At 47.8% G+C, this 24,126-nt stretch overlaps 1 protein-coding gene and 1 non-coding gene across 4 annotated transcripts; both read right to left on the reverse strand.

Moving 5' to 3' along the window:
• Positions 1 to 6,299: 6,299 nt before the first annotated feature.
• LOC136334812 (eukaryotic translation initiation factor 3 subunit C) lies at positions 6,300 to 24,126 on the reverse strand. Of its 3 annotated transcripts, none has more exons than XM_066275552.1 (21): positions 24,065 to 24,126; positions 23,796 to 23,935; positions 22,379 to 22,444; positions 22,099 to 22,288; positions 21,462 to 21,587; positions 21,217 to 21,271; positions 21,013 to 21,116; positions 20,548 to 20,675; positions 18,538 to 18,697; positions 18,299 to 18,399; positions 17,707 to 17,848; positions 17,389 to 17,514; positions 17,169 to 17,262; positions 15,746 to 15,936; positions 15,270 to 15,494; positions 13,125 to 13,488; positions 11,237 to 11,396; positions 11,096 to 11,161; positions 10,928 to 11,015; positions 10,664 to 10,826; positions 6,300 to 10,571 (listed from the first exon to the last, which is right to left on the reverse strand). In XM_066275552.1, the coding sequence occupies exons 2-21, from the start codon at positions 23,894 to 23,896 to the stop codon at positions 10,489 to 10,491; spliced, it is 2,733 nt and encodes a 910-aa protein (XP_066131649.1). In that variant the 5' UTR covers positions 23,897 to 23,935; positions 24,065 to 24,126; the 3' UTR covers positions 6,300 to 10,488. The 3 variants fall into 3 exon arrangements, with proteins under 3 accessions (XP_066131649.1, XP_066131647.1, XP_066131648.1); XM_066275550.1 differs by having other exon boundaries at positions 18,299 to 18,402; XM_066275551.1 differs by lacking the exon at positions 24,065 to 24,126 and adding an exon at positions 24,025 to 24,061 and having other exon boundaries at positions 18,299 to 18,402.
• Positions 22,947 to 23,054, reverse strand: LOC136337009 (U6 spliceosomal RNA). Its single transcript, XR_010731731.1, has one exon. It is a non-coding gene; the product is annotated as a U6 spliceosomal RNA (small nuclear RNA).

Below are 24,126 nucleotides of genomic sequence, written 5' to 3' on the forward strand. Positions count from 1 at the left end.
ATGCGGAGGACCCAGGTTCAAGACCCCGAGGTTGCCAGCTTGAGTGCGGGCTCATCTGGTTTGAGCAAAGCTCACCAGCTTGGACCCAAGGTCGCTAGCCCGAGCAAGAGGTTACTCAGTCTGCTGAAGGCCCACAGTCGAGGCACATATGAGAAAGCAATCAATGAACAACTAAGGTGTCGCAGTGCGCAACGAAAAACTAATGATTGATGCTTCTCATCTCTCATCATTTCTGTCTGTCTGTCCCTGTCTGTCCCTGTCTGACTCTTTCTCTGTCTCGAGAGAGACAGAGAGGAAGGAGAGGGGGAGGGGTGGAGAAGCAGATGGACACTTCTCCTGTGTGCCCTGGCCGGGAATCGAACCTGGGACTTCTGCATGCCAGGCCGACGCTCTACCACTGAGCCAACCGGCCAGGGCCACAGAATTATATTTTAAAATATGTGGTGTTTATGGCTCTCTCAGCCAAAAAGGTTTCTGACCCCTGCCTTAGTTGTTCATTGATTGCTTTCTCCTATGTGCCTTGACCGCGGGCCTTCAGCAAACCAAGTAACCCCTTGCTCGAGCCAGCAACCATGGGTCCAAGCTGGTGAGCTTTGCTCAAACCAGATGAGCCTGAGCTCAAGCTGGTGAACTTGGGTTCTTGAACCTGGGTCCTCTGCATCCCAGTACAATGCTCACTACACCACTGCGCCACTGCCTGGTCAGGCCAAATGCATATATTTTTAATGCTCTGCATGTTAAAATGGGAAGCACAGGTAAAGCACTTACGTTGCATAATGGACAATGGTTATCTCAAGAGAATACTTATGAGATGGAGTTGCGAGATGAACCAGTCACTTATTTTTGTGTGTAAGAGAGACAGAGAGAGGAACAGGTAGGGACAGACAGACAGGAGAGAGATGAGAAGCATCAATTCTTCGTTGCGGCACCTTAGTTGTTCACTGATTGCTTTCTCATATGTGCCTTGACCGTGGGCCTTCAGCAGACCAAGTAACCCCTTGCTCGAGCCAGCGACCTTGGGTCCAAGCTGGTGAGCTTTGCTCAAACCAGATGAGCCCGCGCTCAAGTTGGTGACCTCGGGGTCTCGAACATGGGTCCTCCGCATCCCAGTCTGACGCTCTATCCACCGCGCCACCGCCTGGTCAGGCAAATCTTGTTTTTCTTAATCCCTTCACTTTTTTAAAATTTTTATTTTAGAAATTAAGTTTTTTAATTCTTTTTTTAAATTTTATTCATTTTTAGAGAGGAGAGAGAGAGGGAGAGAGACAGAGAGAAGGGGGGAGGAGCTGGAAGCATCAACTCCCATATGTGCCTTGACCAGGCAAGCCCAGGGTTTCAAACCGGTGACCTCAGCATTTCCAGGTCGACGCTTTATCCACTGCGCCACCACAGGTCAGGCTATTTTATTATTTTTTAAATGAAAGGAAGATAGTGAGACAGATTCCAGCATGAGCCCCAACCAGGATCCACCCAGCAACCCGTGTGGGGCTGATGCTGGAATCAATCAAGCTATTTTCAGTGCCTGAGGCCCATGCTCGGACCAGTCAAGCTATCCTCAGCACCCAGGATAATGCTTGAACCAACTGATATACTGGCTGTAGGAGGGGAAGAGCTGAGGAGACGCAGATGGTTGCTTCCCTTGGGTGTCCTGACCAGGAATCAAACCTGGAGCATCCATATGCAGGGCCAATCCTCTATCTACTGAGGAACTGGCCAGGGCTCCCTTCACCTTTTTCACCCCACCCTGCAATCTCCTCTTTGACAGCTGTCAGGCTGTTTTCTATCCATGAGTCTATTTGTTTATTTTGTTCATTAGATTCCAAATATGAGTGAAATTATGTTGTCTTTTTCTTACTGGCTTTACTTAGCATGTTCTCCAGGCCCATCATGCTGTCCCAAAGGGTAGGGTTTTCTTCTTTTTACGGCCTAGTAGTATTCCATTATGTAAATATACCACAACTTTTTATCCACTCTTCTACTGATGGACACTTGGGCTGCCTCCAAATTTTGGCTATTATAAATAATGTTGCAATGAACATAGGGGTACATATATCCTTTTGAATTAATATTGGGGTTTTCTTTCAGATATATTTCCAGAAGTGGAATTGCTGGGACATAGGGCAGCTCCATTTTTAACTTTGGGAGGTAACTTCATACTGCTTTCCAGAGTGGCTCCAACTGTCAGCATTCCCACCAACAAACAGTGTATGAGGGTTCCCTTTTCTCCACATCCCCACCAACACTCATTGTTTTATTTATTTATTTATTTATTTATTTATTTATTATTTTTTGTATTTTTTCTGAAGCTGGAAACGGGGAGGCAGTCAGACTCCCGCATGCGCCCACCTGGGGGCAACGCTCCGCCCATCCGGGGCGTTGCTCCATCGTGACCAGACAGACAGGAACAGAGAGATGAGAAGCATCAATCATTAGTTTTTCGTTGTGGCACGTTAGTCGTTCATTGATTGCTTTCTCATATGTGCCTTGACTGTGGGCCTTCACCAGACCGAGTAACCCCTTGTGCTCAAGCCAGCGACCTTGGGTCCAAGCTGGTGAGCTTTTGCTCAAACCAGATGAGCCTGCACTCAAGCTGGTGACCTTGGGGTCTCAAACCTGGGTCCTCCACATCCCACTCCGATGCTGTATCCCCTTTGCCACCGCCTAGTCAGGCTACACTTTTTTCTAATGACAGGGGCCCAATATTTTCTTCTGTGCCGGGGCAACTGACCTTAATCCACCTCTGCCACTGGTTTTTTTCTTTTGTTTCTGTCATCCAAGGCGATATATCAGAAAAAATATGCTATAAGAAATGTCCACTGGGGTTTGGTTCCCTGACGGGGAGCCAAAAAAAAGAAAAAGAAATGTCCATGATTTTACTGCCTTTTTCTTCTAGAGGTTTAATGGTTTTGAGTTATACATTTAAGTCATTATCCAGTTTGAGTTTATTCTTGTGTATGGTGTAATGTGATCTAGTTTTTTTTGTTGTTGTTAGAAAGGAGGGAGAGGAAGGGAGAGATGAGAAGCAATTCATAGTTGTTTCACCTTAGTTGCTTATTGACTGTTTCTCATACATGCTTTGCCCGGGGGGCTCCAGCTGAATAACTCCTTGCTCAAGCCCCGCAATCTTTGGGCTCAAGCGAGGGATCGTGTCTATGATCCCACACTCAAGCCAGCGACCCCGTGCTCACGCTGCCAAGTCTGTGCTCAAGCTGAGCAGCCCGTGCTCTAGCCAGAGACCTTGGGGTTTTGAATGGGGCCCTCTGCGTCCCAGGTTGATGCTCTATCCACACCACCGCAAGTCAGGCTCATTTTTGTTAAATCTTATAGTGTGCCACTGATTAACCATGGTCTTGAAGAAACAAGCTCAGAGAGGTTGAAAAAAATCTGCCCCCAGGTCACACATGCACAGTTGTGGTGGAAGAGGAACCCAATCTAAGTTCTGGCCCTGCAGATGTACAGGTGTCCTCCACACTTTGAACCTCTTGAGACTGTCCATGTGGTACCTGCATGTTTAACTTTTAAAGAATGTGCCACACTGTTTTCAGGGAGGGCTTGCCATCTTACATTCCCACTTCCAGTTCCTCCACATCCTCACCACCACTTAATATGGCCAATCTCTTTAATTCTAGACATTTTAGTAGGTATGTAGTGGTATCTTGTGGTTTTAATTTTCATTTCTCTAATGAACAGTGATGTTGAGCCTCCTTCTAATGTGCTTATTGACCACCAATGTATCTTTGGTAAAGTATCTCTCAAACCTTTTACTCATTTTAAAATCAGCTTGTTTTTCTTATGGAGTTTTGAATTCTTTATATATATTCTGGATGTCTTTCATCAGATATGTGATTTGCATATTCCGGTCTGTACTTGTTTTCTCATGTTCTTTTCTTTCTTTTTTCCCCATTTTTCCAAAGCTGGAAATGAGGAGGCAGTCAGACAGACTCCCGCATGCGCCCAACTGGGATCCACCTGGAATGCCCACCAGGGGGCGATGTTCTGCCCCTCTGGGGCATTGCTCTGTTGCATCCAGAGCCATTCTAGCGCCTGAGGCAGAGGCCACAGAGCCATCCCCAGCGCCCGGGCCATCTTTGCTCCAATGGAGCCTCGGCTGTGGGAGGGGAAGAGAGAGACGGAGGGGAAGAGACACAGAGGAAGGAGAAGGGGAGGGGTGGAGAAGCAGATGGGCGCTTCTCCTGTGTGCCCTGGTCGGGAATCGAACCCGGGACTCCTGCACGCCAGGCTGACCCTCTACCACTGAGCCAAACAGCCAGGGCTTTCTTTCTTTTTTTAATGAGACAAACTCCCATATACACTCTGACTGGGATCTACCCCACAACCCCCCCCCCCCCGTTTGAAGCTGATGCTCAAATCAACCCAGCTATTTTTAGTGCCTGAAGCTGATGTGCTTGGGCCAACCAAGCTATCCTCAGCACTGGAGGCTGACGATCAAACTAATCAAGCCAGTCTTTTGCCCATTTTTAAATCAGATTTATAATTTTAAGGTTTTTTAAACTTCTTTTTCTTGTCTAATTACTTTGGCTCCAACTTCTAATACCATAGTTAAATAGCAATGGTGAAAGTGGGTATTACCTTGTTCCTGATCTTGGGGAAAAGCTTTCTTTTTCACCGAGTATGCTGTTGGCTGTTTTTGTACATGCCCTTTATCACATTAAGGAAGTTCTTTTCTTAGTTTTCTAGAGTTTTTATATTGAAAGAGCATTGGGTTCTTTCTTATTTTTAGTAAAAGCAGGGAAGAGACAGACTCCTGCATGTATCTTGACCAGGATCCATCCAGGAGCCCCCTTTCTGGGGCCAATGCTCTGCCCATCTGGGGGCCACTTGCAACTGAGCTATTTTTAGTGCCTCAACGGAGCTATCCTCAGCACCTGGGTGGGGCCGGTGTACACAAACCAGTCAAGCCATGATTGCAGGAGAACAGAGAGAAAAGGGAAGGAGGGGAATAGATGGTTGCCTCTCCTGTGTGCCCTGACTGGGAATCAAACCTGGGACTCCCACATGCCAGGTCAATGCTCTACCACTGAGCCAACTGGCCAGGGCCAAAAGGGCATTAGATTTTTTTTCAAGTGCCTCTTCTCCATCAATTGAGCTGATTATATGGGTTTTCTTTTAATGTGATGCATTACATGACTGATTTTCTTGTTTGATCTTGCATTTTTGTAATAAACCCTTTTGGTCAGAGTATAATAAATAACTCTTAATACACTTGGATTTAGTTTGCTTGTATTTTGTTGAGGATCTGCTACGAACTCTTTTCATTTAATGTTTATATTATTTTATGCAGTCGTTACAATAGCTGCTCTACAGTCCACGGACTACTTCTCCCTTGAGAATCAGTCCCATGCTAATTCTGGATTATATCCTGAACATTTTGAATGTTGTGAGACTCAAGATTTGTTTCAGCAAGTGATTTAACCTCTGGTCAGAAAGACAGGGCTTTTCAGAAGTTCTAGCTGCTTGTACCATCACTGCAGCTATAGTTCTACGGCAGGGCCACCCTTGCGCAAAACAGGAAGAGAAAATAAAATGGTGATTCCACTTCTTCAGACAGTGTCCCCTTTCCTGGTCCCTTTGTCCAGAAACAGTTTTAGCTGCCAGTCAAATTGTTGCAGTCTTGCAGCTTTCATCAGCCTTCAAAGGTCAGGAGGGGTGGGGAGAGAAAAAACAGATTTCATACTGTGTTCTCCAGTTCTCTCTCTGGTTTTCTGGCCAGAACCAAGATGGGTTCTCTGGGGCTTCTGCAGCCTGACCTCAAAGGTAAAAGCCATGAAAGAGGAAAACATACAAGGCAACAGTTCTGTATGGATTCTGTAATCTGACTACTTTTATTTTCCAGTCTTCAGGTAATTATATTGTTTCCAATTTTTAGTTTTAATCAGTGGGAGAGATGAGCTTAGCTTGCTTAAATCCTGGCCAGCACCAGAGGTTAGAAAGCAACTTGAGAACTCATAAATTTCTTTCCACAAGAGCAACCAGTACTGTTGTTTTCTACTTAAATTTGCTCAAACTGATGAAGGAAGGTTATATTTGAGAAGACTTTGTGAATTTGAGCTTGCTTTCAAAAACAGCTGTTAGCAACATTTGCTCAAACTCATGGCAGGAAGTTAGAGAACTTACGAATCTGAGCTTAATTTTCACAGCAAATGCTTCATTCTTATTCATCCAGATTTGCTTGAACACATTTTTGAGACAATTTGGAGTTTCTTTTAACAAAAATTTTTTATCCTCTAGATTTGCGGGAGCATTGGTTTTGAGAACTCTTGAATCTAATCTTGTTTTCACAGAGGACTATTGTTTCAGCCAGGTCTGCGCAATGAACTCACCTTGAGAACTTAATTTTGTGAACTCCTAAATCTATGCTTATTTGCACAGTAATAACTGGGTTTCAGCCAGATATGCTCAAACTCACATTGGGAAGTGACTTTCAGAGTTTTCAAAATTACTGGTTTTCATCTAAATTTGCTTTTTAAATTTGACTGGGAAGATACTTCTAATATTCTGTGCATACAGGTTTATTTTTACAAAAACTGCTACACTTCAACCAAGATGTGTTCAAACACACTTCAGTTTCTTTCTGAGAATAATTTGTGAATCTGAGGATTTGTTTTGTTTACAAAAGCTAGTTTCAGTTATTTTCTCATAACACTTTGAAATAAGAAAAATCTGTGAATTTAAGCCTTTCACAAAAATGAAAGGGTTTGCATTGGGAGAGGTCATCTCTTTCTCCTTTCTCCAAAAGGCCAGAGCGGAAGCAAAATCATGTACAACATAATCTCGGCATCTGTCCGTAGAGACATGTAGTACAACTGAGGGAGCACCAATAACTCTATCTAGGATTGGGCCAAACATGGTCTATGGGTTGTTTCTGTATTATCAGTTAGTTGAGTGGATTTTACATTTTAAGACTTGTTGCCTGACCTGTGGTGGTGCAGTGGATGATGAAGCACTGACCTGGATATTGAGGTCGCTGGTTTGAAACCCTGGGCTTGCTGGGTCCAAGCACATATGAGAAGCAACAACTATTAGTTGATGCTTCCCGCTCCTCCCCACCTTCTCACTCTCCCCTCTCTAAAAAAAAATCAATAAATAAAATCTTTAAAGTTGTTAAAAAGAAAAAGTGGTGTATGTGACAGCTCATATGTGGCCCACAAAGCTTAAAATATTTAGCATCTACCTGGATAGAAAAAGCTTTGACAACCCTGATTCTATTTTTGAGAGTACACTAATTAAAGCTAGGGGAAGTGAAACAGGAAGGGTTTAGGATAGCAGCAACAGGAGAGCTTAGGTGGGGCGCTCTGGCTCTCTAGAAACGTTATACGAAAGCACTGAGCCAAGCTGGGCTGCTCTGGCTCACTGGAAAGTCAAGAAAAGGGGGCCTTGAGACAGGTTCAGGGGGTCATCCTGGGACAAGCTGCTACTGCCCGCTGTTGCCCTGGTTGCTGGTCTCGTGGGCTCTTACGAGTTTAGAAGAAGTCACTCGAAAAGGAGATTCAAGTGGGAGAGCCCCAAGGAAGGCAAGCTGACAACCCTGTTTGATGGTTACCAGACTACAGGATGAAAGGAACGTTACAGAATGGGGCAACACAACAGCTCCGCCTCCTGCCAAGGAATGCTGAGCTGACCAAATTCAGTATAAGGTAGCGCGGTCCAGGGATGCAGAAGCTCTTCAGCCTTCCCCTCACCTCTCCTCCCCTGTTCTACCACCTCTCCGGCTGTCCTTTCACCCAGCACTCACTTGTCGAGAGAGCATCCAGTCCTTAGCCCTCTCCTCTAAGCTGCTCAGTCCAGAAAAATAATCAGTGCTAAGGTTAAGAGCTAGAGTCAGGCTATCTTGGCGTGCATCCATTTCCCTCACAAGTTATGTGACCTTAGTCAAATCACTTAATATCTTTGAGCCTCGAGTCTCCCCATCCACAGGTAGGGCTATTCTAAGAGGATTAAATGGGGTAGGGCATGTAAAGCACACAGCATGTAAGCAGTCAATAGCAATAATGCTGATGTTACTCACTACTGTATTTTTAACAACCACTTATAAGCCGCTAGGTTCAAAATCTTTTTCCCCCATCTATGATAGACTAACAATTGTCCCTCCAGTGTCCACACTCCATCTTTTAGTAACAGAACTCCCCAAGTTTCTTCCCCGCAGGGTGGCAAGAATAGAAGACTAAGTTCTAGCCAATTTTATCAGTGTAATCCCCAGGCCCTCTACTTCCTTTTTCTTCCTGTGGGCTCGAACAAGGATGCAGGGCTGGTGAGCCAGCTCTTACCACATGCAGGAGCAACCACCCAGTGGAACCTGAATCCCTAGATGAGCTTGTTTAACCCCGACCCTGGACCACTCACCTATCTCTGGACTGTCACGTAAGAAATAAATGACAGCTGACCCTTAAAAAATGGGAGTTAGCCTGACCAGGTGGTGGCGCAGTGGATAGAGCGTCGGACTGGGATGCAGAAGGACCCAGGTTCGAGACCCCGAGGTCGCCAGCTTGAGCGCGGGCTCATCTGGCTTGAGCAAAGAGCTCACCAGCTTGGACCCAAGGTCGCTGGCTCCAGCAGGGGGTTACTTGGTCTCCTGAAGGCCCACGGTCAAGGCACATGTGAGAAAGCAATCAATGAACAACTAAGTCGCAACGCGCAACGAGAAACTGATGATTGATGCTTCTCATCTCTCTCCATTCCTGTCTGTCTGTCCCTGTCTATCTCTGCCTCTGTAAAAAAAAAAAAAAAAAAAAAAAGGGAGTTAGGGGCGCTGACTCCCCCATGTAGTCAAAAACTCGTCTATAACTTCTGACTCCCCCAAAACTTGAAGCTGTCTCCTGGTATCTGTGTATAAGTGGATCTGCACAGTTCCCCATGCTATTCAAGGGTCAGCTCTATTTTGTTTGAATCATTATTTTCGAATCCCTTTGCTATAGCAGCTTAGCCTATAGCCTAATACGCATCCCAAACTTCTCATCTCCAGCTGCCTTGCTTATTTCCCAAACCCCTCAAACTTAACCTATCAGCCCACCCTGCGTGCTTGCTATGTTCCTGAACACAAACAACATTCTAACTACTTCATCTGTCATTCTTTTTTGTGTGCGTGACAGAGACAGAGAGACAGATAGGGAACAGACAGGAAGGAAGAGAGATAAAAAGCATCAATTATTTGTTGCAGCTCCTTAGTTGTTCACTGATTGCTTTCTCATATGTGCCTTGACCCTGGGGGGGGGGGGCATTTACAGCAGAGCAACTGACCCCTTGCTCAAGCCAGCGATCTTGGGCTTCAAGCCAGCGACTACGGGCTCATGTCTGTGATCCCCTGCTCAAGCCAGAAACCTTGGGTATTTGAACCTGGGTCCTCCACGTTCTAGTCTGATACTCTACCCACTGCGCCACGGCCTGGTAGGGCTCATCTGTCATTCTAGATCTCGGTAAACCCTATTACTCTCAGGTTCGTCTGGTCACAGCAAGCCCAGCTTGTTACACACGTTCCTTCAATCCCTTCCTTGCAGCTGATCCTAGCCATCCTGGCTTTAGTTGGTTTTCTCTTTTTGATTGGCTCACTGCCTCCAATTCCATACAATGCTGCTCATTACTATTTTTTAAAAATTTTCCATGACCGGTGGTGGTGGTGGGGGGTAACATCAACTTATTTCACTTAGTTTTGCACTCACTGGTTGCTTCTCATGTGCCCTGACCAGGAACTGAACCCATGACCTCATTGCACTTGTTGACACTTTGTTCACTAAGCCTCTGGGCCAGGGCCTCCATAACCATTTTAACAACTAGAACCATTTGTATCTTTTGTTTCCAAAAGTCCAAAGCATTTGAAGTCTTCAGGAGACAGCCCCAGCTCAAGTCTGTGCCCCACACACACGCACATACACTTGATACAAAGCACCTTCGTTTTCCTCCTCCCGCCCTCTGTACTTGCTCTTATTCCTCTGCTTCCATCAATGCTTCTCAAATATGGTGGGTTACTGTTTAAATGTTTCCAATCTACTGTAGACCAATTCCTCTGAAAACAATATACACAAATTAGGAAAACAGTCCCCTGGCTTAACTGTCACGGCAATGACAGTGTCTTGTCACGGACAGGTTAACTCTAAGTCCACACTGAACACGGGTTTAGGCAAACTCTGCCCTTTCCCTGCTGGTGAGCCAGCACCCACCCACCTGCACGGCCCAGTCATCAGTTCTGCTGCCTCCATTCCTCCTACCCCCTCTATCCACCACCTTTCCTTCATACCCTCCATAACTTGTCGTGTTACACTTTCCTGTTAAATGCAAAACACAGCAAGTTATCTCTGCATCCTGAGCCTTGTGCTTGTCAAATGGTAGAAACTAAGACATAAATAACCAGCGACTGTGCCAGCATACCTCTGTGGCTACATGCAGACACACAGAAGCTGCAGCAAACATAACTAGACCTTTAATGACTCTGGTGCGGTTCAGGACCCAGAGGGCGCTGACCGGGCACAGCCGCGGTCAGTAGGCCGTCTGGGACTGCTGCTGGCGGTAGCCGCCCCGGCGCATGTAGCCTTCGTTCTTGCGGTAGCCGTCCTTCTGGTCTGTAGGAGAGACAGGCGGGGAGGGGGTGAGCGCCAGGGAGAGACAGGAAGCAAGCCAGGGCGGGGAGAGCGGCGGGGACAGCACCACCCACCTCGGAAGTAGCCGCCATAGGTGCCCTGCTTGTGGTCAAACACGCGCTCATTGTTTTCCACCAGGCTGCCCAGCTTCTCCGCCAGCTGCAGAGCCAGGTTCTGCTGGGCAGTAGGCTCCGTGCGGTGCATCACCACTGTCTGTGTCGGCTGGTCCAAGGAGGCCTGACGGAAGTGAGCCACAGGAAGGGACGTGACACAGATCAGACCCCTCCACTTCCAACTCCCCATGTCTCCACCTGCCCTTCACCGCCCCCAGCCCTCACCATCAACTCCTCGTTAATGATCATCTTGCTAATGATGGAGTGCACAGTGGGCAGGTCCAGCTCAAACATGTCCGACAGTGTCTCCATGCTGGGGAGGAAGAACACAGGGAGCAGCTGGGACCCTCAGCCGCAGAGCTGGGCCCTCAGCTTCCTCGGGGCTCGTCCTACCTGATGGAGTCATAGACACTGCTGTAGGTGAACAGGTAGGTCCGCAGTGACTCCTCCTGGATCTTCCTATGGGAAAAAGAGATCTTCAGGGGAGGAGCCCCACCAGTCTTCTTCCCCACCCACCAGTCTTTCTCTGCTCACCTAACCAGCATGGTCCGCACTTTGTCAGCCTCAGGGAACAGGTCCCACACCTTGCCGTTCATCTTCTCGTTGATGATAAAACTGTGGCAGGTCTTCCAGTCGCCCATCTTCATGGCCTTGGAGGCAGCAACCACGTGTTCCCTCATTGACTCAGGGGGACCTGGAAGGTTGGGAGTGAGGCAGGGCCCAGGAAAGCTTAGGACCCAGGTTCTGGCCCCCACAAGTCCTGTTCAAGGAGCAACACAGGCCAGGAGAGCAAACAGCCAGCCTGGAGAATCTGCCATCTCTCTGCTAAACAGCCATGTAACTGTACAAGTCCCTTAATCCTGAGTAGTGAGTTTTTATCATGCTCACTGACCCCTGAGAGTGAGTTTTTTCCCCCAAAACAATTTAGTTCCAGTTACAGTTTTATTAACTCACGTTTGATAACCAATTTACGGAAACAAGATGAACACACATTTGCCTTTTATTAATGTTGCCTTACACATTTTTAAAGACGTACACGTATGATCGATCGTACTCTGGATGGTCAGGAGGCATGAGGACGTAATTGAATGTTTGTACTACTCAAAAGGTTAATATCAGAATGATATTAATTAGATTTATAAGAAATCAGTCCATGATGTGCTTTGGGGAACTAATGAGCCTCTTGAAAATGGTGACAAATTGCTGTGTGTATCCTTATGTACATTTTCTAGCGAAAGGGTCCAGAGTTTCCATCAGTCTTTATAAGGATCCTTTATTTATTTATTTATTTTTTTTTTTACAGAGACAGAGAGAGGGATAGACAGGGACAGACAGACAGGAACGAAGAGAGATGAGAAGCATCAATCATCAGTTTTTCGTTGCGACACCTTAGTTGTTCATTGATTGCTTTTTTATTTTTAATTTCAATTTTAATATTTTATTTATTGATTTTTAGAGAGAGGGGGAAGAGAGAAAGAGAGAGAGAAGGGAGAGGAGCAGGAAGCATCAACTCCCATATGTGCCTTGACCAGGCAAGCCCAGGGTTTTGAATCAGCGACCTCAGTGTTCCAGGTCGACGCTTTATCCCACTGCACCACCACAGGTCAGGCCAGAATGGTGGGAACTGTGGTGAACCAGAGCCCTAACAGATGCTGGGAATAGAGACTTTCACTGGACATTTCCAATTAGAACAAAGTTATCACTACATAAGCCAAACAAGATTTGCCTACAGCCCACCTGCACTTAAACACAAGCACACATACAACCACACCAGCAGTGGAGAAAGCTAAGGGGAAGTGGATGTGAACAGTAAGCCTGGCTTACCTGCCAAGTCTTTCCATGCAACCAGCCACAGGGAGGGCAAAATTCAAACTCCTTTCCCATGAAAGCACACCTCACTCAACCCCATGGACTGATTGATCAGATCTTTCAGAATGATCAAAGGGGCCAACATTAGATTCTGGAATGCCAAGGGTCTAGGTTGGTTGGCTGAAAAATAACGTCCATACAGAGGAAAACTAGGAAAAAAAGGCGAGCCATTCTAGCGCCTGAGGCAGAGGCCATGGAGCCATCCTCAGTGCCCGGGTCAACTTTGCTCCAATGGAGCCTCGGCTGCAGGAGGAGAAAAGAGAGACAGAGAGGAAGGAGAGGGGGAGGGGTGGAGAGGCAGATGGGCGCTTCTCCTATGTGCCCTCGCTGGGAATCGAACCCAGGACTCCCACACACCAGGCTGACGCTCTACCACTGAGCCAACTGGCCAGGGCCCAAAGAGGATGCCTTTAGATTCTCCATGAAGATGTCATTAAATCAAGTAGAACCATCCTGTGGGAAAATTATTCCCTGTAGCTTCTCTTAGCTCTCTGATTAAAGGAATCAAGGAATAGACAAGTGAAGTGTGCTCCACTGGGAGCCTGACACTCACCCAGCAAGGGCTGCCGCTCGCCCACCCGCAGCTGGTGATGGAACTGCTTGCTGATCATGCGCCGGCGGGCGTCGCTCTCGTGGGCGGCCATGTAGGGGATCTCCAGCAGCATGGCCGACACCAGGTACACGCACTCCAGCAGCTCCAGGTTGATATGCAGGTGGAAAGGCACTTGCCGGCGCCGCTCCACCTTCTCCTGCTCCTGGTTGCGCTCCTGGAGGCTGCGCAACAGCAGCCCCTGGCCCAGCAGCTCCTTGGCCCGGCCGCTGGACTGGATGTCCAGCAAGGCGTTGTGCGCGTCCTTGGTCAGGCCTTGGCGGAAGGCACAGATGCCCAGCTGCACCATGGTGCGGTTGTACAGGATCTGGAAGCGAAGGACAATGTGCTCAGAGGTGACAGCCAGAGGTCAAGCTGTTCATTCGTTCAACAGATATACAAATACTCAACAAATGAACAAATGATACAATGATGTGCTGAGCACCAGAGCACAGGCTGGGACAGAGGACAAAATGGACAAGTCCCTGCTCCTCCACGAGCTTACATTCTAGGGGTGGGTGTGCAAGAGAAAATAACCACAATACAGGTGGTGACGCGCGCAAAGGGAAAATAACCAGAGCAGAGGAGGGAAGTAAGGCAGTCTGAATGGTGGCGGCGGCGGTGGGAACTCACGATTTTATGTAGGATAACGAGGGAAGGCCTCATTTTGATGGAAATATTAATGTAAAGGCCTAATAGAAAAAAAGGGAGATAGTCATGCAGATAGCTGGGAGGAAAGCACTGTAGGGGGGAAGAAAAAGCAAGGACCCCACAAAAAGAACTCTGCCAGGTGCTTTTGAGGACCCGGCGATATGAAATGGCCAGGGCTGGTATCCGAGGAGACCAAACCAGAGGCGGGCAAGCACACCACCATTTCAGCCACGTTAAAGATTTAGAGATGGAAACCATGGGAAGGTTTTGAACAAATAAGTGACATAATCTGACTTAATTTAACCTGGTTACTCTGGCTATTGTATTAAGAACAGCCTGAAGGGACACAAGGGCAGAAACAGAGACCAAGATGATGGTGGCTTAGACCGAAGGCAGCACTGAAAGTGGTAGGTGTCAGAGATGGACTTGGGACAGAAGTGGCCAGGGGAGCAGATACAGTGTGTGAAAGAAAAACAAGAGGCAAGGATGAGTCTGAGGTTTCTAGCGTAGGCAGCCAAAAAGATGGGATTTGTCACTAATTAAGGCAGAAAAGAGAGACAATACAGATTTTTTTAAGGGAGGGACAACTAAATATTGTAACAAAAATATAGAGGTAAATATCAATCATAACGCAGATGCAAAGAACCTTAAAAAAATTTGCAAACAGAATCCAGAAATCTCTGAGATATTATAAACAAATAGAATATTTTCAGGAATGAAAAGCAGATATAAAAATCTAAAATCATGATTATTCACCACATGAACAAAGGCAAAACTAACTGTGTATCGTTTCTTTTTTACAATGAGAGAAGGAGGGCAGAGACACTCCCGCACGTGCCCTGGGATCCACCTGGGCAAGCCCACTAGGGGGTGATACCCTGCCCTTCTTCTAAGTGCCAAGGCAGAGGCCATGGAGCCATCCTTAGCACCTGGGGCCAACTTGCTCCAACAGTCATGGCCGCAGGAGGGAGAGAAAGAGAGTGAGAGAGAGAGAGAGAGAGAGAGAGAGAGAGAGAGAGAAGAAAGAGGGGGAGGGGTGGAGAAGCAGATGGTTACTTTTCCTGCGTGCCCTGACCAGAAATTTGGACCCAGGACTTTCACACACAGGGCCGACACTCTACCGCTGAGCCAACTAGCCAGGACCAACTTGACAACTTCTTAAGGGTTCTTTTCATCTTTTTAAACGAGATGATCTCCTAATGTATGTATAATATATGTTAGTTAAACCCAAATCTCTATCTCAGAGGACTCTAATGCTGTTGGTACAGTACAATGAAATGTTAACATGCAGGAGAGTCAAAGAATGCTGGCAATTGGGAAGGACCAAGTGTCTACTTACATCTGAATTAGCTACATAAGTGGTTAATTTGGGTGAGCCATTTTGCCCCAGTGGAGTACAGGGACCTGGCTGGGTCTTCCCTTTGCCACCCAAGCTAGAGTGCCTCCGTCTCATCCTACCTGCACTGGAGGGTCTGCGTGCTGAATGTTGTCTTGCAGGTGGCTCATAAGCATGAGGTCTCGGGCCTGGTACCAGCGGGAGTGCAGGGCATGATGGTAGATGTGGCAGAGGATGGCGCAGGTGCGGATCCGGTCTGTGCGGTCTTTGGCATAGATGTACTTGCAAAGTCTCTCCATCAGCAGGGCTGAGTCCTCGCCCTCATTTTCTGCCTGATCTTGGTCAGACTGGGGAGGCAGGAGGTTTGGTGAGGGGGAAGAGGAGATATAAGCCAAGAAAACAGCTCTAAATGGCTTAGGGCCTTGGGCATTAGCAACCAAAGAGGAGCCCCCCCCCCCCCCCGCCTCTCCCAGTCCTCCAGCTTCCTTCCCTTCCCGCTCCACCTCAGGGAGTCCCCAGGGAATGGGGAAAGGTTTGCCAATGGACATGTCGGACAGACCTGGACACAGCCCTCCCGTGACACTTGGCCAGCACTCACCTTTGAGGAGCCCTCAGGGAGGGTGAGCTGCCGCTGATGGGCCTTGTAGTCAAACTTGTAGTAGGTGTGGAGAATGCGCCTCAGGTAGACACGACAGATCTCGTCGGTGGTGCCCTTCTCCTCCAGGTAGCGCTGCACGCGCTCGATGATGGCACACACCTGTGCCTCATCCTTGAGGTGCTCCACATACTCTGGTAGGGAGAGCAGCCACTCTCAGCTCAGCCAGACACCCGGTCACCTGTCCCCAACCAATCCAGTTACCTCCGTAGGTTTAGGGCCCCCATCAGAAAAGTGCCCTGAAAACACCATCCTGTCCTGGTACCCCTCCTGTTAGGCGTCTCTTCTGTTGACCACCCTCCTTCCTATCTCGTCCACAGGCTCCAACCTGAACTTCCACCTCACTTTGTATCATCTACAGCAGGGGTCCCCAAACTTTTTACACAGGGGGCCAGTTCACTGTCCCTCAGACTGTTGGAGGGCCGGACTATAAAAAAAACTATGAACAAATCCCTAAACACACTGCACATATCTTATTTTAAAGTAAAAAAACAAAACGGGAACAAATACAATATTTAACATAAAGAACAAGTAAATTTAAATCAACAAACTGACCAGTATTTCAATGGGAACTATGCTCCTCTCACTGACCACCAATGAAAGAGGTGCCCCTTCCGGAAGTGTGTCGGGGGCCAGATAAATAGCCTCAGGGGGCCGCATGCGGCCCGTGGGCCGTAGTTTGGGGACCCCTGATCTACAGTTACCTCGCTGACTGGTTGAACTGCCTCTCCCCAGCACCAGATGTTGACTCTATGAACACAAAGGCCTCTAGCTGCCTTTTTTACCACTACACCCTTGATTCGGTGGGCACACGCAGGCACCTACATTTTACTGAGGAAATGTCCTGTATTTTCCCCACCCCAATGCCCCTGATCCAAGCTAAACAAACCAACAGACAGAGGCCATATGCCAAGGATTCTCAAATTGTAGTTCCCAGACCACCTAGAAACATGTTAGAAATGGTAATTCTGGCCTGACCTGTGGTGGCGCAGTGGATAAAGCATCAACCTGGAAACGCTGAGGTTGCCGGTTCAAAACCTTGGGCTTGCCTGGTCAAGGCACATATGGGAGTTGATGCTTCCTGCTCCTCCCCCCTTCTCTCACTCTCTCTCCCCTCTCTATAATGAATAATAATAATAAATAAATAAATAAATAAAAGAAAAAGAAAAAAAAGAAATGGTAATTCTGGGGCCTGACCCAGACCCATGGAATCAGAACCTACGGGAGTGGGACCCAGCACCCTCGGCCATCCAGAGTCCTCCAGAGCGAATGCCGTGGTAAAGGGGGACCACCAGCTCCCCAAACTCTAAAACCTATAGTTTGATTCCTTTTCCTCTCACCAACGCCCAGGCTTGTTGAGGCTCACCTTGGGAGTGAGGATCGGTATTCTGCATTATTTTGGTAAATTCTTCATCCATTCGTTCCACCAGAGTCAGGATACAGCCACGGACACGAAGTGGCTAAAAAGGGGTAAATAAATCAGCCCATACCTCAGCCCCAAACTTCAATCCTCATTTCCACAAAGCTTTCCCAAAGCAGGCAACATAACATACCCCTCTCTGATTAGCCTGCCAACTCCTCTTTACCTGGTCAGCATTTTGCAGGTTCTCACTCTCTTCCAGAATGTTCTCTCCAACGAAGATATTGGGGTTTGCAAACAGGATGTCCATCAGCTCATTGATGCAGTCCAGGCACTTCTGCCACATCTCCGGCTGCCCAGAGATCAGACAGCAGTCAGAGGTGACAGGCAGAGTAAGCAGAGGCCACCCGAGAGCCCCCTCACTGGGGATCCCCAGGGCCTTCCAATACTAAGACTGTTCCCACGCCCCTGAGTTTTAAGACACTAGGCACCTGGCGCTGACCCACCAGCTCAGCCCTGGGATGCTCCTCTTTGTTGCCCTCACCTTCATGTACGTGGCCAGGTTGGGGTTGTAGTCGTAGAGTGAGGCGACGATATTAAACTTGATCTTGATGGCGACACCCTCCCCAAGGTTGTTTTCAGCAGCAATCTGAACCAGCAGCTGCAGCAGCTCAATCTGGGCTGCACTGCAGGGCACAGAGCAGGGCGAGGTATCAGAGACAAGAAAGTCCCATCCTGTCACACAGCATGCTTCCTCGGGACAAGTAGGCAGGCAGTCCCATTCCCAACCCCTATCCTCACCACCTGTGCACTTGCTTCTCCTTTATATATACATTTCCAACAGCAGGGGAATCGAGGCTAAGAATCTATCATTCCCTTTAGTCGCTGAATGACTAAGGAAGGTGAGTGTTATTCCTGCTTTCTAGGTGGAGAAACAGTCCCAGCAAGTGACTGGCTTAAGGTCAAAGGGCGAGCAGACAGCAGAAAACGGAGCGGTGTGCTTCAGTTATACCCTTACTCCTACTGAGCCACACAGATCTTCCCCAAACAGCACCACCTGTCCATCAACCCCCACCCTGTTTTAGAGAAAAGAGCTTTCACCCCATAATCCCCCAACCCAGACCCACGAATCTCACCGATCAGTTCCCTTCTTGCCCCGTGCCTGCAGGATCTCATTCAGTTTCTTGATGACAACAGCATGAGTGATCTCAGTTCCCTTGGCAAACATCTTCGGTTTCTCCTAGGCAACACAAACCGTCATGTGCAAGCCCACGGGGACCTGTTCTTGCCTCAATTCCTCTCCCAACCCAATCAGACTGCCCCTGTATGCTCTCCCAAACTGTTTCCCAGTTCATTTTAGCGTTAAGATCCTCACCTTCACGAGGGGCACGCCACCTCGAACCCTTTCCCACTCGCCGCCTTCATTGTCTTCCTCCTCCTCATCCAGGCGCTTAGATTTCCGATCGTGCTTCTTCTTGGCTTTGTCCTCCCGTTTCTTCTCAGCGGCCCTCTTGTCCTCCTCTGTGGCCGGGGCCCTGCAGGGAGACACGGCAAAGATGAAAGACCAGCCCCTCCACTAGCTCCGACGCCTCTTCCTCCCATGCACTCCCTTTCCCTTTCCCTTCCTCTGCCGAGTCCCGCATCCAAGTTTACTCTAAGAATGACCTAAAGTTAGCCTCAACTACAACGAAGACAATTAAGTACTGAATCTGCCAACCTACTAACCAAGGTCTGTCACATTACACCCACTGAGACACTCGTATGAAGGAACAACATGGCCTGGTCTAGTACAGCAGAGGTAGCCAGGCCTCTGCAGACACAGAAACAGCCTGTCATGCTGCTCCACAGGTAACCTCTGAGGTTTTCCAGGCAATCCAGCAAAAAATAGCTGTTCTCTGATACTAAATGCTCTGACCACACTGACCCGAGAACAGTAATTTATTTGCACTTTTACTGACTTGAAGCTGATTAGTCAGTGGCAGGTAAAAAGGCTTCCTGAGTTCTGTGTCATTCTAGCATATCACTGAGCCTGAGAAAGAGGCTGTGGGAACCGTGAAGTTACAGCTGGTTGATCAGATGTAGAGGTGCCGAACTTGGGACTTGTAACTGGCGTCTGACGTGGGGCAGTCTTGTGGGACTGAGCCCTTAACTTGTGAGGTCTGTACTACCTCTGGGTAGTTGTGGCAGCACTGACTGAACTGTTGAATATGCCTACTTGGCGTCCAGAGAGCTGGAGAACTGGTTGGTATAAGAAAAACCCCACATACACAGCATTAGAAGTGTTTTGAGTAAAAAAAAAAAATCAGACTTGACCAGTATTCCCTGGAACACACAGTAAAAAAAGGCTTCTCAGCAAAATGCCTATGGCTAAACCCCCCGGTCTCAAGGAACTCCTACTTTTAAAAGTAGAAAAGAAACCCAAAAGGCAGCCATTGTTCTGCCCATTAGAAGAGCAGTGTTTGCCAGAGTTGACATTGGATTCATGCCCAGTACACAGCGGCAGGTACCACTTTAACTTCAAAGAAGCAAACTGAGACCTGAGAAGGTAAAGTAACTTATCCAAAATGTATAGCTACTAAGAGACTGACGGATGGCACTGGAATCCAAGTCAGAATCTTCTCCCATTCCGTGACTGTCCCAATACAATTCAGAAATGTTTGCTAAACACTAAGTTCTCTGGAATAGTGACAAGAGTAACAACCATCACTGAGAGCTCACCACGTCAGTCCTGGGCTAAAGCCACTTCCCCACGTCACCTCCGTGTATTCTTGCCGCTATCCTGTGAGGCAGGGTCAAGTATTACCCCCCCCTTTTTTTAAGTGAGAGACAGACAGGAAGGGATGAGAAGCATCTATTGGTAGTGGCAGCACTTTAGTTGTTCACTGATTGCTTCTCACACGTGCCTTGACCAGGGAGCTCCAGCCAAGCCAGTGACCCCACGCTCGAACTGGTGACCCCATGTTCAAGCCACTGACCTTGGGTTTCAAACCTGGGTCCTCAACGTCCCAGGCTGACACTCTATCCACTGTGCCACATCCTTGTCAGGCAAGTACCATTTCATTTGACTGATGAGGAAACTAGAGACACGAAAGGTTAAATAGCTTGTCCAGTATGGAACCGTTAACTGGTGTCTAAGTGAGATTTACACTCAGTCCACATACAGAAAATAAGGTCATGGTTAAATATTTGGACTCAAGAGCCTTCAAATCCTATCCTCAGGAAACATTAGCTTTGTGAGCTTGGCCAGCTAATATACCTGACTGCGAACTCCCTTTGTGTTGGCACCTACAACCTGAAAGGATTCCATGGAAGAAGCAACAACCTTCACGATGATTAAAGGTGTCCTCCTCTTCCCACTGTAGCGAGGCACCATAACTTCTCTTACTTTTTAAGGAATCTTGAGGCCAGCACGGTCTGTTTCCCTTCTTCCTCCTCTGAGTCCGAGTCAGAAGATGTTGAGCCTGTGTCCCACTCTTCATCCTCTTCTGAATCCTCTGAGTCCTCATCTTCATCCTTAGAGGGGGAAAAAGTATCAGCAGAAAGATAGTTAGAGAACTGACTAGTCGCTCTACTCCTCTGAAAATGTTCAAGAATTTACAGGAGCAGAACAGGAGTGGTCATTCATGACATCAGGATTTCAAGAGGTGAACTGCACCACAAATACCAGAGAGAAGTGGTGACTTGCCTAATTCACTCAGAGCTCTAATCCCAGAGGAAGGCTATTCTCCAACCAGACTCCCCTAAACCCAGCCCTTCTTAACCCTAGGGTTCTGAGTCTGTTCTTCTCTCCAGGGACCCAAGAATGGCCTACAGGAGGCAAGTCACCCCTCAGCGTAACCTGGGCTCTTACCTCTATCTTTTTGAGGAACTTGCGACTCTCCCCAGAAGGAGCTTCCGATTTCTTCTTCAAGAAAGCTGCAGCACTGACTCCATCCTCATCCCCATCCGAAGAGGCTGGGGAAAGAGCGAGGTTGAAGGACAACCAAGAATCCAGGCAAGGGAACCACGACCTTTAGACTTCCTAACCGCCTGCTGTAAGGGTGACCTCTCTCACCTTCTGAATCCTCCTCATTCTTCTCAGCATCTTCATCTGCAGACTGTTCAGGGTTCTTAAAAAGGGAAATGAGAGAGTAACAAAGGATGCCTGCCAACCTACCTGCCTCTCCTACCCATCTGACCACTCCATCCACAGTTTTGTCATGTTCCTTCTCCAGCCACACCTCCCACCTGCAAATGTTTTGTCTCCGTCATGAGGTCACTGTCTCCACAGTACAAAAAGTCTGCCTCTAGCACCCTCACCTGCTTATAATTTGTAATATGGGATTCAAAATCTCGGTTGTATTTTCGGATCTTCTGGCGTAGGGTGCTCAAGGCCTTGGCATTGTTCTTGTTCATTTTCTTCTTTCCTTCCTTATCTTCCCAAAGCTAAAGCAAAGAAGAGAGAAGAAAGGAAGAACAGGAATCTGAGACTCAATAGTATTTCCTAAACTTCAGGTTTCACCACCGTTTTGAGTCTTGTTATCTGGACACCTTCTATACTACTTATTAATTACACCTGTTATTTTTTAAAAGATCCTTTACTTATCACAACTAAAAGTACAAAACCCTGCGTATGCAACATAATTGAATGACAACATAACCTGGACATGTTTTCTTTGAATATATGTACCCTGATTTATTGATATCACCCCATTAAAATTAATAAAAATTTATTTATATATAAAAAAAGCACAAAACCACAAATAAGAGGTGATATGAAAAAATAAAGACAGTTAAAATTCTTGGCCCTCTCCTTGTTTATTCCCCTATTTCCTGTGTCCTGGGCAACACTGTATATAAGGCAAACCACCCAGAGGAGATGTGATCCCAGGAAGTATTAGAAGTAGGCCACAGGCCCACAATCCCACTGGGACCCCTTTTCCCACAGAAGTCACACCTCATTCAGGTAGTCCTCCAAATCAGCCAGGATGCGGATATAGAACCGGGGGACACCCTCCTTGTCCACAATGCTTTTAGCCTTTCCGTATGCTTTTCCCAGGAGTTCAAACTCTTCCAGGCACTTGGTGACATCCCGAATCTTCATGGCATTACGGATGGTCCGGATAAGGTTGGTCAACTCCTCAAACCTAAGTTGGGAGCCCAACAGCATATTGGACATACCCACCACCACCAACCATAAACCGTGCCCCTGGCCCAGGGTCTCCCCATGGCCTCACCTCTTGTCTTTGGCACTTCGAACCACCCTCTTGGTATCTTCTTCATCTTCACTCAGCAACAATGGCCTGAAGGAACAGAGACCATTAACTTCCCTTTCTAGCTGAGTCTTTCCTAGTGAACGCTATTTCTCTTCTCAGGGCAGGAAGAACTGAGTAACTCAGCCTCTGTCTGAGCCTTCCTCTTCATAGACTCACCAAAGACAACTCAATCTTTTAAGCCTACTTCAAGAAAGGCCTTCTGTCAAACGCTGCAGCACAAAGAGTCCATCCTTTCAAAAGTAAGCAAAGGTGTTTGTTTCCTATGTCACAAAACTAGTATGTGAAGACAGTACCAAGAAGCACTGAAAGGTGAGAAAAGGGGTACTTTAGCTAGAATGCATGGGAAAGTGTTCAAGAAGGCAGCCCCTGAACCAGGAACTAGAAATCAATGTGTCCTACAGCGTGAAAAGTCAAGGACAAAGAAAAGTCTCACTTTTAACGCTTGCGTCGCCAGTATTTTTCTTTAATAGTAACAAACCAGACCACAGACAACATTCAGCCATTAATATTTCTTCTTTCTAACTTATTAATTTCCCCAATTATTCTCTCTCTCTCTTTATGTCATTCTTGTGCAGGGGTCATGCTGGTGTTCTCTGTATCATTCTAAAGTTAGTATATGTGCTGCTGAAGTGAGCACATCAACTATTTTCTATTTTATGGTAACTGGTGTTGGTTTTCCACTGCTGGCAGAGTATGAAGTCATATTCACGTGAGTACATATGTGTATAGGTATTTTTAAACAGTAGACAGGCATGTGGCAAAAAGGATGGTGGTGCCATCTGCAGACGGAAGTTTGAGAAACAACATTCCACTGTTTCAAAGAGTGAAAAGAATTTTAATTTGCAGAGCGGGGACGGGTGTTTAGGTGGAAGCAAACATCAGGAATAAAACAGATGTTTAAGAACCTGCTCCCAGCGCCAAGTGGCTCGGCTTCATAGCCACATCAAGGAGCGCCCAGATAACAAGCACGCATGTTGTGAGCCGGGTTTTCCGGTGGTAAGGATAATTAGGACTTTTGGCGTCCGATGCCAAGCGGAGGAGGGGACTGTGGGGTTGTGCAAACGCTGTGAACAATGAGGCCGCTGAGGAAACTGATACAACAAACCCAGCTAATGGGAAACCGCTCAGACTCGATCCCTTTTACCCGGCGGGTGGACTCCCACAGTTCACAGCATCCTAAACGGGAAGGCTGGCCCTTCAACACTGTTCCGGTCCCTTAAACTTTCAGCGTCTTCAGAACCCGCCTGCGCCGCCTCCTTGGCGAGCCTCACCGCTGCCCCGCCTCCATTTCCCCCTCTCCCTCGACACACGGCCTTGCTATGCCCGCCGCACCCCGCACTCCCCGAGCGGTCACCACCACGCAGGCCCTCCAACTCACTGTTTGCCATAGTTGCCCCCAACAGGTTTGGTGACGAGCTCCTCCCCGGACAGGGACGACTCGGACTCGCTGTCCGAACCGGTGGTGAAAAATCGCGACATGGCGACGGCGTTGAGGGGCCGCGGCGGGCGCGGCCAGATCTGCGGGAGAGCCGGAGTAAGCCACAGAAGGGGCCCGAGCCGCCACTTCCCGAACGCCACCCACCACCTTCCCCCGACCCGACCCGTACCCGGGACCTCCCCGAAACACGCGGCCCGAGAAATACGTACCAGCTGAGCCTGCGAGTCACAAGGCAGAACAGCGGAAACGCGGACAGAAGTGAAGGCGGGAC

This window comes from Saccopteryx bilineata, chromosome 4, assembly GCF_036850765.1.
Source record: "Saccopteryx bilineata isolate mSacBil1 chromosome 4, mSacBil1_pri_phased_curated, whole genome shotgun sequence".
NCBI classification, from domain to species: domain Eukaryota; kingdom Metazoa; phylum Chordata; class Mammalia; order Chiroptera; family Emballonuridae; genus Saccopteryx; species Saccopteryx bilineata.